The sequence below is a fragment of the Anomaloglossus baeobatrachus genome, chromosome 10 (genome assembly GCF_048569485.1).
Source record: "Anomaloglossus baeobatrachus isolate aAnoBae1 chromosome 10, aAnoBae1.hap1, whole genome shotgun sequence".
Lineage (NCBI taxonomy): Eukaryota > Metazoa > Chordata > Amphibia > Anura > Aromobatidae > Anomaloglossus > Anomaloglossus baeobatrachus.
The window spans coordinates 192,026,277-192,043,881 of record NC_134362.1 but is presented as its reverse complement, the minus strand read 5'-3'; the positions used below and the strand labels follow the sequence as shown (position 1 = coordinate 192,043,881).

Sequence of the window (17,605 nt, the reverse complement as noted above, 5' to 3'; positions counted from 1 at the left end):
ATTTGACCACATCCCACCTCCTCCCCAACCTCACCAATATGCTTATTCCAGCCTTAACCCATATTTTCAACCTCTCTCTATCCTCTCTGGAACCTTGCCTTCTGCCTTTAAACACACAACACTAACACCCATCCTAAAGAAACCTTCCCTCGATCCAACCTCTGCTATCAGCTATCGCCCTATATCCCTACTTCAGTTTGCCTCAAAACTCCTGGAACAGCACGTCCATGCTGAACTTTCCTCCCACCTCTCCTCTAACTCTCTCTATGACAATCTACAGTCCGGCTTCCGTCCACATCATTCTACCGAAACTGCCCTGACTAAAATCACAAATGACTTACTGCCAAAGCTAACAGTGACTTCTCCATACTCCTCCTTCTAGACCTGTCCTCAGCCTTTGACACTGTCGACCAGTCCCTGCTATTACAGACCCTCTCTTCCCTTGGTGTCAGAGACCTCGGCCTCTCTTGGATCTCTTCATACCTCTCCAACCGCACTTTTTTAGTGTCTCCCACACACTTTCATCCCGCCCGCTCTCTTTTGGCGTCCCTCAAGGCTCTGTCCTGGGACCCTTAGTTTTTTTCCATATATACATTCGGCCTGGGACGACTCATAAGGTCCCATGGCTTCCAGTACCACCTATTTGCTGATGACACTCAGATCTACCTCTCTGGTCCAGATGTCCCATCTCTGCTGTCCAGAATCCTGGAGTGTTTGCTATATCCTTCTCCTCTCACTTCCTAAAGCTCAAATGTGGCCAAAACTGAACTAATCATCTTTCCTCCATCTCACCAACACACTAAATAACATCACGCTCTCCCCAGTACCCAAAGTTCGCTGCCTCGGAGTGACCTTCGACTCTGCCTTGTCCTTCATACCACACATCCAATCCCTCACCACCTCCTGCCGTCTTCAACTCAAAAATATTTCCAGAATCCGTCCTTTCCTCAATCCTCAAAAATGCTAGTGCATGCCCTCATAATCTCCCGCCTCGACTACTGCAACATCCTCCTCTGTGGCCTCCCTGCTAACACTCTCGCACCTCTCCAGTCCATCCTTAATTCTGCTGCCCGACTGATCTACCTCTCTCTTCAATACCATCCCACTTCTCCCCTCTGTAAATCCCTCCACTGGCTCTTAATCCTCCACCGTATCCAATACAAACTACTAACACTGACCTACAAAGCCGTCCATAATCTGACTCCTCCGTATATCTCTGAACTACTCTCTCGCTACACTCCAAAACGTAATCTCCGGTCCTCCCAAGATCTCAGTTTCTCCTCTTCTCTCATTCGCTCCTCACGCAACCGACTCCAAGACTTCTCCCGAGCATCCCCAGTCTTCCGGAATTGGCTGCCTCAACACGTCAGACTGTTTACTACACTTGCAAACTTCAAAACGGAACCTGAAAACTCATCTGTTCAGAAATGCCCATCATCTCCAATGACCTCACTGCGTCACCACCGCCGGAGCTGCTGCCTCACCACCGCCGGAACTGCCGCATGACCAACACTCCACCTACAGTTTCCTCCCCAATATCCTACAGAATGTAAGCCCGCAAGGGCAGGGCTCTCTTCCCTCTGTACCAGTCTGTCTATAGTAGCTTGTATATGTATTGTGTATGTATCCCCCTCATGTACAGCACCATGGAATCAATGGTTCTCTATAAATAATAATATTATATTATTATTATTATTATTATTATTAATAAATAATATATTTTGATTGTCATAAGACTACCATATTTATTACTTTTTACCTTCAGGCTAGCTCCAGTACATGATGCCATATAAATGTTTCCCTTAATGGGAATCAGTCACCAGATTTTTGCCACCTAATCTGAGAACAGCATAACATAGGGGCAGAGACCCTGATTCCAGTGATGTGTCACTTACTGGGCTGTTTAGTGTACTTTTGATAAAATCACTGTTTAATCAGCAGGGGATTATCATTACAGGACTACTTGGCATGCTGCAGGTAGTTCATGTTATTCATGAGATCTGCAGGAGAGAAAACACTGAGTTTATCAAAATGACAGCAAACAGCTCAGTAAGTGACACATCGCTGGAATCAGGGTCTCTGTCTCTCTCTATATATTATGCTGCTCTCATATTGGGGAGCAAAAATCTGGTGACAGATTCCCTTTAAAAGGTTCTGGGGGTTGTCCACTACTTGGGACTGTTGGATGATCCTGCCTATATTAGGTTTGGCTGCATTTATTCTGTCTATGGGGGCCTTAAAGGGTTTGTCCACTACTCGGACTGTTGGCTGATCCTGCCTATATTGGGTTTGGCTGCATTTATTCCGTCTATGGCAGCCTTAAAGGGTTTGTCCACTACTCGGACTGTTGGCTGATCCTGCCTATATTGGGTTTGGCTGCATTTATTCCGTCTATGGCAGCCTTAAAGGGTTTGTCCACTACTCGGACTGTTGGCTGATCCTGCCTATATTGGGTTTGGCTGCATTTATTCCGTCTATGGCAGCCTTAAAGGGTTTGTCCACTACTCGGACTGTTGGCTGATCCTGCCTATATTGGGTTTGGCTGCATTTATCCTGTCTATAGGGGCCTTAAAGGGGTTGACCGGTACTCAGACAACCTCTTCTCTATCACCATGCTCCCCTTCCTTATAAAGTAACAGCACCATCTTCCGCATGTCAGTTATGTCTGAAGGAGGGGAGAGTGAGGGAACCCGCGGATTGGTTGCAGGGCTCGAGCGAGCTCCCTAGGACCCAGAGGTGAGCAAAGCTGCTGCCATTTCATAAGGGAGAGAACATGGGGAATTAAAAGGGGTTATCCAATTAGTGGACCACCCCTTTAAAGGCCCACATACACAAAATGAATTTAGCCGAAACTGATTTAGGCAGATTCGGCCAACAGTCTTATGTGCATGGGGACCTCCAGACCCCCCGGACAGATGTCGTTAGGGGAGAGATGGATCCGGCCGACCCTTTAGTTTTGCAGGAGATTATCAGAGGCTCTCGGCCGAGTATAAGAAACCAGCAGTGATGGCAATAGGCAAACAATCACTGGCCGACAGCCATCTGATGTGTACGGCGGCCATTACCTTGTCTTTCAGCCCGAAGTGCAGATGGGGTAACATATGAAGACAAGGCGACAGGAGCGTCACTTCCTGGGGGATGATGCTCAGTTCTCCCTTTTTGGTTTTGCCGGGGTTTCCCTTCACTCCGATAATATCTCCACGTCGTAGTTTGTTATTTACTGCAAAGAATTCTTCTTCGGATTTGTAAAACCTAAAATTAGAAGCAAAAGTGGCTACTTTAGGGCCTATAGGTTACACTATAGGTTACCCTGCATTCCTCCAATTATTGCCTTAGGGAACGGCTTACATGTTGTACTAGCAGGGCATCATGCTGCTAGGATCAAGTTCCTTAACCCCTTAACGACCGCGGGCCATAAAATTACGTCCTAGCGGGCATAACGTTACTGCCCGCGGTCTGCCGGCAGCAGCATGCCGCGATCGGCGCACATCTCAGCTGATTTTCACAGCCGAGATGTGTGCCTGCTAGGCACGAGCAGAATCGTTATCTGCTCGTGCCGTTTAACCCCTTATATGGCGCTGTCAATATGTGACAGCGCCATTATAAGCGCGATCGCGGTAAACTTTTACTTACCGCCCGATACCGGAAGTCACATGACGCGATCACGTGACTTCCGATAGCTGTCATGGTAGCACAGGGTCATGTGATGACTCCTGTACTACACCTGACTTGCTTTCACTTTCGCTGTGCCAGCGGCACAGCAAAAGAGAAAGACAGCGTATCTGCTGTTTACAGCCTTGTAGCTGTGATCAGCAGATACTGCAGAGCGATCGGATTGCTGATCGCAATAGCCCCCTAGGGGGACTAGTAAAATAATTAAAAAAAAAAAAAAAGTAAAAAAAAAAGTTTTAAAAAATTTAAAAACAACAAAAAAACCTAAAAAGTTCAAATCACTCCCCATTCGCTCCATTGAAAATTAAAGGGTTAAAAAAATAAAAAATACACACATTTGGTATCACCGCGTTCAGAAATGCCCGATCAAAATATATAATCAATTAATCTGATGAGTATACGGCGTAGCGGCAAAAAAATTCCAAACACCAAAACGACGTTTTTTTGTCGCCACAACTTTTGCACAAAATGCAATAAGAGGCGATCAAAACGTAGCATCTGCGCAAAAATGGTACCGTTAAAAACGTCAGCTCGAGACGCAAAAAATAAGCCGTCACTGAGCCATAGATCCCGAAAAATGAGAACGCTACGGGTCACGGAATATGGCGTAAAACGTGCGCCACTTTTTTCGGACAAACTTCCGATTTTTTTTAACCCCTTATATAAAAGTAAACCTAGACATGTTTGGTGTCTACGAACTCGCACTGACCTGAGCCATCACACCCACACATCAGTTTTACCATATAGTGAACACAGTGAATAAAATATCTCAAAAACCATAGTGCTATCGCACTTTTTTTGCAATTTTTCTGCATTTGGAATTTTTTTGCCGTTTTCCAGTACACTATTATGGTAAAACTGATGGTTTCATTTAAAAGTACAGCTCGTTCCGCAAAAAATGAGCCCTCACATGACCATATTGACTGAAAAATAAAAAAGTTACGTCTCAGAAAAAGAATGGCGAAAAAAAAAATGGAAAGCGAAAAATCGGCCGGTCGCGAAGGGGTTAAAGGGGTTTCCCTGCGACCAACGTTCATTTAATCAATAGATCTTGGTATAATAATAAGTTCCACAATTGGATGTGTTTAAAAATAATGTTCCTGCGCGGACATAATCTTACATATGTGTCTCTGCTATGTGCTGTGTAATGGTTGTGTCTGACCGTACAGGGACATGGTCTGATCATACAACATCTCCTGGCAGAAGAGGACACAAAAGAGAATACAGACATTACACCCCAGCAGCCAGCATCGAGGCGTATCTCTGACTGAGCACTCCTTCCCATCAACAGCGACTTTAATTTCCTATTAGCAGGTTCCTGTTTGCCCATAAAATTGTAAGTTTTCAGCCCAAAGTAGAGGCATTAGTAGGATGGTACATCAAAGTGAGATATGCATTGACGCTGGCTGCTGGGCTCACATAAAGCTAACCACATATACTGGGCCGGGAGGAAGTATAAAGACATTACAGCCCAGCAGGCAGCATCAAGGTGTATCTCTGACTGAGCACTCCTTCCCATCAGCTTAAGGCCATTTTAATTTCCAATTAACAGTTTCCTGTTTAGCCATAAATCAGAGGGCTTTCAGCCCAAAGTAGAGGCGACCAGCAAAGTGAGATACGCCTTGGCGCTGGCTACTGGGCTCACTGCCTTTTTAAGCGCTGTCTCAATTTATAAATGTATTTCCTTATCAGTAATGCATGGCCAGATTCCTCTATTCAATGTTTGCCTATTTTAGCATTTCACAGTGCATCTATTTATGTATAAGAATATGTTACATGTTCAGTTTGCACCTGTTCACATCTGTCTGTTAGGAAGTGCCATCCGTTTTTTATCATTTTAGATTACACGGTCATGCCTCCTAACTCAATACCCCTTCTCATCAGTTTAAGGTGATTTTAATCTATCCACAAAATTGAATGTTATTTCAGCCCAGGTACAGACATTTAGGTAGGGAACCAGCATAAAAGATACGCCTTGACGCTGGTTGCTGGGCTGACATGTAACTGTCCTTTTTTATACACTGTCTCAATCCCTTAGCAGTAATGCATGTCCAAATACCTATATTCCATGTTCGCATACCTTATTGTTCAGAGGGCAGCTGTATATTTGTTAAAAGGTCGCAACCACTATATGTAAAACACCAGAAGTCTCTATGATCTATAAAGAGGTTGTCCGGTGAATACAACTTATTACTTATCCAGAAGGTTGATGATAACGTATATGTCGGTGGAGGATTGATCGGCAAAACAAGGCATTTCCCTCCCCTTTAGAATAGAGAATGTTCGCCCACTGCTCCATCCATTCTATTTATTTCCGGCAGCCCCATAGAGAAAGAATGGATCGCCTATGGGTTGTCCAACGTGAAGCTCCCTTTTATGACGGGGATTGAAGGGATAATCCCCATTCTGCCGATCAGTTCGGCTCCCAGGGCTTGCACCCCCACAGATCAATAATTTACCACCCATCACGTGGTTCATACATTCAACAACATTTAGGACTTACCTAGAATTGGCCATAACCTGCAGCTTCATGCCTTCTCCTCGGAGGTCGTAAAAGATCAACTTGGCCCCGGAGATACGTTTGGCATGGATTCTGCCTAAAATAAGGACAAAATTGCAAACGCAGACATTTGTTTAATGGCAAAAAACTTGACTGTTAGAAAAGTTTTGTTGATTTGATCTTTACAGGAAATTCCAGGGGTTTTGTGAACTTTACAATTAGCATTTAAAGATGATTAGAACCGTCACATAAAGGTTGTGTTATTCTATGGAAAATGCCTGTCAATCAATTGGATGACAAATGCTGCGAGGAGACTTACCGGCGACCGTGACTACTTCCTCCAAGTGTTCGCCGACCTGCAGGTCATTGTATTTCTGGATGAAGTCGGTGAGAGACATCTGGACTGAGAACTTGTGTGGATAAGGATCGTCCTTGGTGGCTTTCAGCTGCTGGATGGCCTGGGTTCTGATTTTGTAGTATTGCTGCAAACGAAGGGGGAAAAAAACCCGAAAAATATGAGAAACACAGAATCTTTCCCTATCGAACTACAGAGGCGACAGTTGGAGGCGACAGTTGGAGGCGACAGTTGGAGGCGACAGTTGGAGGCGACAGTTGGAGGCGACAGTTGGAGGCGACAGTTGGAGGCGACAGTTGGAGGCGACAGTTGTATACATTTTTTGTATTTCTGATCAGGAACTTACATTGGGATCCAGACTTTCCTCGTCCACCACTTCGGCTTCCGCTTCCGGCGTCTTCTCATTCTGATCTTTCTGTTTCGCTTCCTTCTCAGCCGCCTTTTTCTCGGCTTTCATTCGCCGTTTCAGCTCACTGTAAAGGTTGACAGAAGGAGAATTAGAGCAAAGTTTTGCAAAAATCTATATAGCCGCAAGATCACGGTGCAACAATAATAAATCAGATCTAAAGCTGCTGCGCGGAGAATGTGTTAGGGAAGTGCTCAAATAGCAATTACACGGTATAAGGTGCAGACTGAGGGCAAGCTGTGGCTGGATCTCATTTATAGGCTAGCCTAAAGGATCTTATTGTCAGGAGCGGCGTGCTTCAGAAGATTGACCGCTCGAGTTGGCGGCATGGCTGAGCTGCTACCATAGACATTTTGCCTCTGCAACATCAGAGCAGCAGCGCAGGGGCACCGGATAGTAAACAGCTTGTGCACACTGGCCCCTTCTGAGACTGCAGAGGTGGCCGGTAACCTAGACAAAGTCATAGAATGAAACAAATCCTTCCAGAAAGGATTATTAATGAAAGCTTAAACTGCAGAATTACTTGAATCAACAGTATCCCACGCACCTCTCCACCGCTCGTGCTGCTTGGTGCAGCTCTCCACCGCTCGTGCTGCTTGGTGCAGCTCTCCACCGCTCGTGCTGCTTGGTGCAGCTCTCCACCGCTCGTGCTGCTTGGTGCAGCTCTCCACCGCTCGTGCTGCTTGGTGCACCTCTCCACCGCTCGTGCTGCTTGGTGCACCTCTCCACCGCTCGTGCTGCTTGGTGCACCTCTCCACCGCTCGTGCTGCTTGGTGCACCTCTCCACCAGCTGCAACCTTGTAAAGAATCCAAAAAATTACAGGACACGGAGAAGCTCCTCTCCGCTTATAAATCTTTATTTGTTCCAGCATACAGAAGGAAGAAGTGCAAAATAAAAAGCAACGTTTCGGCCAACAAAGGGCCTTTTTCAAGCCATATGTAATTTCTATGGCTTGATAAAGGCCCTTTGTCGGCCGAAACGTTGCTTTTTGTTTTGCACTTTTTCCTTCTGTATGCTGGAACAAAAAGATTTATAAATGAAAAGGAGCTTATCGGTGTCTTGGAATTTTTTAGATTCTTCTTAAACTGCAGAATTGCTTGTTTTTACAGGGCCTTTGCAATTTTTTTTCCCAATTTAATAAGATTAGACAACTCCTTGAAGGGAACTGCCATTTAAGCAGTTACTCAACATAGACATTAAATGTAGTGATGTGTGGGCACTACCATGCTTGCTCGGGTGCTCAGTACTCTTTAATACCGTAGCAGGTGGATGCTTGGATGGGAGCAACTCGAGCGTCTGAGTAATGCCCATAAGAGCATTCAACTACTGTTACTGAGTACTGAGCACCCGAGCATGGTAGTGCCCGCTCATCACTAGTTACGAGTACTGAGCACCCGAGCATGGTAGTGCCCGCTCATCACTAGTTACGAGTACTGAGCACCCGAGCATGGTAGTGCCCGCTCATCACTAGTTACGAGTACAGAGCACCCGAGCATGGTAGTGCCCGCTCATCACTAGTTACGAGTACTGAGCACCCGAGCATGGTAGTGCCCGCTCATCACTAGTTACGAGTACAGAGCACCCGAGCATGGTAGTGCCCGCTCATCACTAGTTACGAGTACTGAGCACCCGAGCATGGTAGTGCCCGCTCATCACTAGTTACGAGTACAGAGCACCCGAGCATGGTAGTGCCCGCTCATCACTAGTTACAAGTACAGAGCACCCGAGCATGGTAGTGCCCGCTCATCACTAGTTACAAGTACAGAGCACCCGAGCATGGTAGTGCCCGCTCATCACTAGTTACGAGTACTGAGCAGCTGAGCATGGTAGTGCCCGCTCATCACTAGTTACGAGTACTGAGCACCCGAGCATGGTAGTGCCCGCTCATCACTAGTTACGAGTACTGAGCAGCTGAGCATGGTAGTGCCCGCTCATCACTAGTTACCAGTACTGAGCACCCGAGCATAGTAGTGCCCGCTCATCACTAGTTACCAGTACTGAGCACCCGAGCATGGTAGTGCCCGCTCATCACTAGTTACCAGTACTGAGCACCTGAGCATGGTAGTGCCCGCTCATCACTAGTTACCAGTACTGAGCACCCGAGCATGGTAGTGCCCGCTCATCACTAGTTACCAGTACTGAGCACCCGAGCATGGTAGTGCCCGCTCATCACTAGTTACCAGTACTGAGCACCCGAGCATGGTAGTGACCGCTCATCACTAGTTACGAGTACTGAGCACCCGAGCATGGTAGTGCCCGCTCATCACTAGTTACGAGTACAGAGCACCCGAGCATGGTAGTGCCCGCTCATCACTAGTTACGAGTACTGAGCACCCGAGCATGGTAGTGCCCGCTCATCACTAGTTAGGAGTACTGAGCACCCGAGCATGGTAGTGCCCGCTCATCACTAGTTACGAGTACAGAGCACCCGAGCATGGTAGTGCCCGCTCATCACTAGTTACCAGTACTGAGCACCCGAGCATGGTAGTGCCCGCTCATCACTAGTTACCAGTACTGAGCACCCGAGCATGGTAGTGACCGCTCATCACTAGTTACGAGTACTGAGCACCCGAGCATGGTAGTGCCCGCTCATCACTAGTTACGAGTACAGAGCACCCGAGCATGGTAGTGCTCGCTCATCACTAGTTACGAGTACTGAGCACCCGAGCATGGTAGTGCTCGCTCATCACTAGTTACGAGTACTGAGCACCCAAGCATGGTAGTGCCCGCTCATCACTAGTTACGAGTACTGAGCACCCGAGCATGGTAGTGCTCGCTCATCACTAGTTACGAGTACTGAGCACCCGAGCATGGTAGTGCCCGCTCATCACTAGTTACGAGTACAGAGCACCCGAGCATGGTAGTGCCCGCTCATCACTAGTTACAAGTACAGAGCACCCGAGCATGGTAGTGCCCGCTCATCACTAGTTACAAGTACAGAGCACCCGAGCATGGTAGTGCCCGCTCATCACTAGTTACTAGTACTGAGCACCCGAGCATGGTAGTGCCCGCTCATCACTAGTTACGAGTACAGAGCACCCGAGCATGGTAGTGCCCGCTCATCACTAGTTACGAGTACAGAGCACCCGAGCATGGTAGTGCCCGCTCATCACTAGTTACGAGTACTGAGCACCCGAGCATGGTAGTGCCCGCTCATCACTAGTTACGAGTACTGAGCACCCGAGCATGGTAGTGCCCGCTCATCACTAGTTACGAGTACAGAGCACCCGAGCATGGTAGTGCCCGCTCATCACTAGTTACAAGTACTGAGCACCCAAGCATGGTAGTGCTCGCTCATCACTAGTTACGAGTACTGAGCACCCGAGCATGGTAGTGCCCGCTCATCACTAGTTACGAGTACTGAGCACCCGAGCATGGTAGTGCTCGCTCATCACTAGTTACGAGTACTGAGCACCCGAGCATGGTAGTGCTTGCTCATCACTAGTTACGAGTACTGAGCACCCGAGCATGGTAGTGCCCGCTCATCACTAGTTACGAGTACTGAGCACCCGAGCATGGTAGTGCTCGCTCATCACTAGTTACGAGTACTGAGCACCCGAGCATGGTAGTGCCCGCTCATCACTAGTTACGAGTACTGAGCACCCAAGCATGGTAGTGCTCGCTTATCACTAGTTACGAGTACTGAGCACCCAAGCATGGTAGTGCTCGCTCATCACTAGTTACGAGTACTGAGCATGGTAGTACCCGCTCATCACTAGTTACCAGTACCGAGCATGGTAGTGCCCGCTCATCACTAGTTACGAGTACTGAGCATGGTAGTGCCCGCTCATCACTAGTTACGAGTACTGAGCATGGTAGTGCCCGCTCATCACTAGTTACCAGTACCGAGCATGGTAGTGCCCGCTCATCACTAGTTACCAGTACCGAGCATGGTAGTGCCCGCTCATCACTAGTTACGAGTACTGAGCATGGTAGTGCCCGCTCATCACTAGTTACGAGTACTGAGCATGGTAGTACCCGCTCATCACTAGTTACCAGTACCGAGCATGGTAGTGCCCGCTCATCACTAGTTACGAGTACTGAGCATGGTAGTGCCCGCTCATCACTAGTTACGAGTACTGAGCATGGTAGTGCCCGCTCATCACTAGTTATATGATGGACAGACGTTCATAAGGAAAAAAAGTTGGTGGGGCGCATAGAAACAGAAGGCACCCACCTTTTTTTCCCATGAAGTGCCTGGTCCTTGTAGAGAGGGGAGAAAGTAGAGAGCTGTTTTCCAAGGATATTCTCTGTGAGTGCTCTGTGTGCCCAAACCGGGCTCCTAACCAGCCTGAGGAGAGCCAGTGCCATCGCAGCCCATAAAACTCCCACCCCCAGGGAGCGTTACCACCTAACAGGAAGACAACAAGGCGGAATATATTACAGAGAGGCACAATCACCGCCGCCACACACCGGCACATGTCACCGGGATATCACATCACTGATCAGCAGAGGAAAACCCTGAATTAGGACGCGAGTTCATGAGAACTGTAGAACCATCACTAATCCCAGGAAATGCATGGAACGCGCTAAATAAGACATATATACAGTATATACAGTGCCTTGCAAATGTATTTGACCCCCTTGAATTTTTTAACCTTTTCCCACATTTCAGGCTTCAAACATAAAGATAAAAATGTTAATGTTATGGAGAAGAATCAACAACAAGTGGACACAATTGTGAAGTTAAACAAAATTTATTGCTTAGTTTAAATGTAAAAAATAATAAAACTGAAAATTGGGGCGTGCAATATTATTCGTCCCCTTTACTTTCAGTGCAGGAAACTCACTCCAGAAGTTCATTGAGGATCTCTGAATGATCCAATATTGTCCTATATGACTGATGATGATAAATATAATCCCCTGTGTGTAATCAAGTCTCCGTATAAATGCACCTGCTCTGTGATAGTCTCAGTGTTCTGTATAAAGCACAGAGAGCATCATGAAGACCAAGGAACACAACAGGCAGGTCCATGATACTGTTGTGGAGAAGTTTAAAGCCGGATTTTGTTACAAAAAGATTTCCACAACTTTAAATACCCCAAGAAGCACTGTGCAAGCGATCATATTGAAATGGAAGGAGTATCATACCACTGCAAATCTACCAAGACCCGGCCGTCCATCCAAACTGTCATCTCACACAAGGAGAAGACTGATCAGAGATGCAGCCAAGAGGCCCATGATCACTCTGGATGATCTGCAGAGATCTACAGCGGAGGTGGCAGAGTCTGTCCATAGGACAACAATCAGTCGTCCACGGCACAAATCTGGCCTTTATGGAAGAGTGGCAAGAAGAAGCCATTTCTCAAAGATATCCATAAAAAGTGTCATTTAAAGTTTACTACAAGCCACCTGGAGACACCAAACATGTGGAAGAAGGTGCTCTGGTCAGATGAAACCAAAATCTAACTATTTGGGCACAATGCCAAACAATGTGTTTGGCGTAAAAGCAACACAGGTCATCACCCTGAACACACCATCCCCACTGTCAAACATGGTGGTGGTAGAATTATGGTTTGGGCCTGCTTTTCTTCAACAGGAACAGGGAAGATGGCTAAAATTGATGGGAAGATGGATGAAGCCAAATACAGGACCATTCTTGAAGAAAACCTGTTGGAGTCTGCAAAAGACCTGAGACTGGGACGGAGATTTGTCTTCCAACAAGACAATGATCCCAAACAAAGCAAAATCTACAATGGAATGGTTCACAAATAAACGTATCCAGGTGTTAGAATTGCCAAGTCACAGTCCAGACCTGAACCCAATCGAGAATCTGTGGAAACAGCTGAAAACTGCTGTTCACAAACGCCTCCATCCAACCTCACTCAGCTCCAGCTCTTTACAAAGGGAGAATGGCCGAGAATTTCAGTCTCTCGAGGTGCAAAACTGATAGACACATACCCCAAGCGACTGCAGCTGTAATCGCAGCAAAAGGGGGCGCTACAAAAGGATTAACTTAAAGGGGATGAATAATATTGCACGCCTCAATTTTCAGTTATTGTTTTTTTTTAGAAATGTTTAAAATAAGAAATATTGTTCAACTTTACAATTGTGTCCACTTGTTGATTCTTCACCAGAACAATAACATTTTTATCTTTACATTTGAAGCTTGAAATGTGGGAAAAGGTTGAAAAATTCAAGGGGCCGAATATTTTCGCAAGGTAGGTATATATATATATATATATATATATATATTTATATTATATTAATATATATATATATATATATATATATATATATATATATATATATATATATATATATATATATATATATATATATATATATATATATATATATATATATATATATATATATATATATAAAAATATATATATATAATAATATATATATATAATAATATAAATATATAATATATATGATATACATATATATAAAAAATATATATATAATATAGATATATATATATATATTATATATATATATATATATATATATATATAATATATATATAATGTATATTATATATAAAATATATCTATCTCTATATCTCTCTATATCAATATATATATCTATCTATCTATATATATATATATATATATATATGATATTACATTACAGATCAACAAGACTCTGCAGACAACCGAAAACCAGAAGTGAAAATTATCAAACATGGGTGCGTCCCAGAGTTCCACAATTACAAGAAGTCACATGACCCACCCAGCCGATTGCAAAACAGATAAACTACAATATAAAGATCACTATCCAGGGCGGACAATAAACAGGCTAAAAAGTTCATTAGCCCCTTCTAGCCGCAAGTCAACTTTCGTTTTTTCCTGCCCCCTCTTCTTCCCTGAACCATATATTCTTCTTATCCTCTATATAACCGCCTGTAAGTTTGGTTTTTTTTTTGCCCCAGCCATAGGGAATAATTTCCAAACTTGAGAAAACTTCTTTAAAGGGTTATTCCCCATCTTCATGGTTTGATACTGTCATGTAAAAACTAGCACTTTTTCCATTTACTACTTGTTAAAATTTGCTGCCATTATTCAGATATTGACACTTTCCTTTTGTTTACAGCTCGTTGCCTAGGAGACCGACCACCGCTGCGGTCTAGCTTGTAAGCACTGTGCCGACACTGGAAAGGATTAGGAGGTAACAACGCATTTCAGCGATTCTGGACAGCTTCAAAACCGCACTTACAAGCTCAAATGCCGTCATGAAGCAGTGGTCGGTCTCCAAGGCAACGAGGTGTAAACAAACGAAAAGTGCTATATATCGCAAAAACAGCTGACAATTATAATATGCAGTAAACTGCAAAATTGTTTGTATTTAGTTTAAGTATCCAATAACACCAATTTGAATGCCTTGAACAGTCGGAGTCACGTTTTGACTGTCTGGTTGCTATGGCGACAGATGCAGTGGAGTCGTCAGACAAGGTCATTAGTAGTCTCATCTTCAATTGAGGAATGAAAAAAAAAAAATGGGCATAAATGTGTTAGCTAGAATACACTTTGGTGGAGAACCCCTTTAAGTTGGACCTGTCAATTGCCATAAATAAGGAGTTCCTTCACCTTGTGTAAATGCCGCTGCTCTCAGGAATCCGGCGATGTTTTTATTTTGTTCCTGCTCCTCTCCGTTCCTGAGATATGGCCTCATCTCTCCTATACATAAAACTAGCCTTATTAGCCAAGAGGGTGTTGCCCTAAAAAGACGCCCAGAGAAGCGTTCAGGCCTCCACCCAGTTGGCCATCAAGAGTAACTTACATGCAGGAAAGAAGGGGCCATATCTCAGGAACGGAGAGGAGCAGGACCAAAAGAAGAACTACGCCAGATTCAGGAGAACAGCGGCATTTACACAAGGTGAAGGATTTCATAATTATGGCAAGTGACAGGTCCTATTTAAAAGGGGTCTCCACCCAAGTGTATTCTTAGCTTTTGCATTTATACCAGATGAAGGATTCCATATTTACGGCAAGTGACAGGTCCTATTTAAAGGGGTCTCCACCCAGGTGTATTCTTAGATTTTTCCAAAACATAACTATTTTTTTCACCCCTCAATTCCAGGTCAGGCAGAAGATGCGACTACTAATGATATTGTCTGACAACTCCACTGCAGCTGTCGCCATGGCAAAGAAGCCATAGCAACCAGACAGTCAAGACGCAGCTCCAACTGTTCAATGCAAAGTCGGATTGGCACAGACGTGGGTAAGGCAGATTGTTGTCGGTCAGGCCTGTCATTTAAGGCCTGTCATTTAAAGGGGAAGTCTGATAAAATTTGTACATAGGCTGAAGTCACATGAAATTTTCTTTGCAAAGCCCCCAATTAAGTAAAAGCCTTCGAGACGATCGGACGCGCGCGCACGCGCACACACACACACACAGTAACAAACCCTCAGCTGTTACAGCCCCTGGGGACCTCACACTATTCTAGCCTCTGGATGTAAATAATTCCCAACCAGAGGTTTTGAAAATTAATCTGGAATAGAAAAAAGTGAAAGGTACCCACAGCAACCAATCAGAAAAGGACAAATATGGTTGCCATGGGTAACTGCACTAATTTCCCTTTATAGCAGTTTTGATACAAAAAGTGCAGAAATGTTAATTTTACAAGAATAAGAAAAAAAAAAAGAAAAAATTAAAATCCACTTCAAGCTGCTTTCACTTTCCAGAATTTTTTGCACAAAGCTGAGAAAGCTTCGTTACATCAGCCAGGGGCGTCGTCCCTTGGGAGTTGTAGTTTCCTGCCCGTTGAAGTCTATTCTTTGACAAGTGTAAAAAACTACAATTCCCAGAATCCCTCAGGCATGGAAGCGCAGAGCACATGCTCCGCAGAGAAGCGCCTGCTGCAGGAGCTGCGCCTCACATTTATGTCGTCGCTCTTTCTGCAGCACTCACTTCTTGCTCAGTTTTCCCTCGCAGTCGCCGGTAACAGCTTCCTGAACGTCCGCCATGTCCTCAGCCCTCACCGGTGAAAAGAAAGCACTTCCGCCTGCGCAGCGAGATGCCGCAAAAACTACTTCCGCCCAAAGGGGTGGGGCTTTGTGACGTAGCAGAGCTTGATTGGTTCTTGGAGTGACATACCTTATGTGGCGGGTTTTGGATCCTGTCATGAGACGGCGATGTTGTGCGAACACCGAGCCGTATGTATATGACAGGTGGTTACGTCATACACCGTGTAAATATATGACAGGTGGTTACGTCATCGACCGAGCTGTACGGTTATAAAGGGCAGTAACTGATATGTGTCTTATGGGACAGAGCTGCGCCTTGTTGCCTGTAGCAACCAATCACAGCTCAGCTTTCATTTTCCAAGAGCAGAATATGAAATGTAAGCTGCGCTTTGATTGGATCTTTTTTTTATTATTATTTTTATTATTTTTTTTCATTTTTAGTTTTATCAATTTTGCTCAATTTTGTTACTGAGTGTTTTTCTGTTAACATTTTGTAAAGTTTTATGAAGAGATTTTCTCACATTGTTATAGCAATGATTAAAAAGCTAGTGTTTCATGTCACAAAAACGCCTCACAACAAAAAAACACGGTTTTGTGACATTTTTGGAGTCTTCCTGTTGTAAAGGATCCAGTGGTTTCATAGATTAAACCGCCAGGAGGCCATAACTCTCACTTCTTTTTTTTTTTCTGCCCAGGTTTCTTTGGCAACCTGAAGCGGTTAAAAAAAAAGGCTCAACAGACTGAATGTTTCAACAGCAAAGGAAAATTCTTTAAAGGGTTTTTTCAGAAGTTTCTAAAGTAGAAGCCTAACGAAAATGTTCCATAATCCACTTTAAAACGTAGCGTTTCTGCTCCAAAAACCTCTAGAAAACTCGGGGAGGTGTGACCACTCCCTGAGGCTATGGTTTGGGACAGGGGCATAATTATCGCGGTAATACCCGTGCGTGAGGGGGTCCCACAGACGCCAGCGCCTATTTCAGATGGATATATTCAGCTCAAATGCATTGTGGCACAAAGACCCGCCGACTCCCTGCACCGCAATCCACAACACCGACCAATCAGAGGCCGGGAACTGACGTCAGCGTGCAGTCACTGGCGGCACATAGCAGTGACATAGCAGGCATCGATATCAGCTACCCCAGCTACAGAGGAGGATGGCACACAATGAGGGAGCCAGGGAAGGTGAGAAGAATATATGTGGGTTTTTTTTAATGTATTAGAGAAGTACCACAGAATTGGGAACATTATTACAGAATGGGCCCAGGATGGTGGACATTATTACTGGTAAGGATCCAGGATGGGGGACATTATTACTGGTAAGGATCCAGGATGGGGGACATTATTACTGGTAAGGATCCAGGATGGTGGACATTATTACTGGTAAGGATCCAGGATGGGGGACATTATTACTGGTAAGGATCCAGGATGGGGGACATTATTACTGGTAAGGATCCAGGATGGTGGACATTATTACTGGTAAGGATCCAGGATGGGGGACATTATTACTGGTAAGGATCCAGGATGGTGGACATTATTACTGGTAAGGATCCAGGATGGGGGACATTATTACTGGTAAGGATCCAGGATGGTGGACATTATTACTGGTAAGGATCCAGGATGGGGACATTATTACTGGTAAGGATCCAGGATGGGGACATTATTACTGGTAAGGATCCAGGATGGGGGACATTATTACTGGTAAGGATCCAGGATGGGGACATTATTACTGGTAAGGATCCAGGATGGGGGACATTAT

The 17,605-nt window shown here is 45.0% G+C and overlaps 1 protein-coding gene across 2 annotated transcripts in view; it reads right to left on the bottom strand.

The window, feature by feature from the left end:
* Positions 1 to 15,901, bottom strand: part of KARS1 (lysyl-tRNA synthetase 1) — a 51,428-nt gene extending 35,527 nt beyond the window's left edge. The window contains exons 1-6 of one of the 2 annotated variants that reach the window (XM_075326049.1): positions 15,794 to 15,898; positions 11,112 to 11,285; positions 6,874 to 7,000; positions 6,492 to 6,654; positions 6,176 to 6,269; positions 3,066 to 3,252 (exon numbers count right to left, since the gene is read on the bottom strand). In XM_075326049.1, the coding sequence (XP_075182164.1) occupies positions 3,066 to 3,252; positions 6,176 to 6,269; positions 6,492 to 6,654; positions 6,874 to 7,000; positions 11,112 to 11,245 (705 nt within the window). In that variant the 5' untranslated portion in view covers positions 11,246 to 11,285; positions 15,794 to 15,898. Of the gene's footprint in view, positions 1 to 3,065; positions 3,253 to 6,175; positions 6,270 to 6,491; positions 6,655 to 6,873; positions 7,001 to 11,111; positions 11,286 to 15,793 lie in introns of both variants that reach the window. The other variant, XM_075326046.1, reaches the window with a different exon arrangement.
* Between the last annotated feature and the right edge of the window lie 1,704 nt (positions 15,902 to 17,605).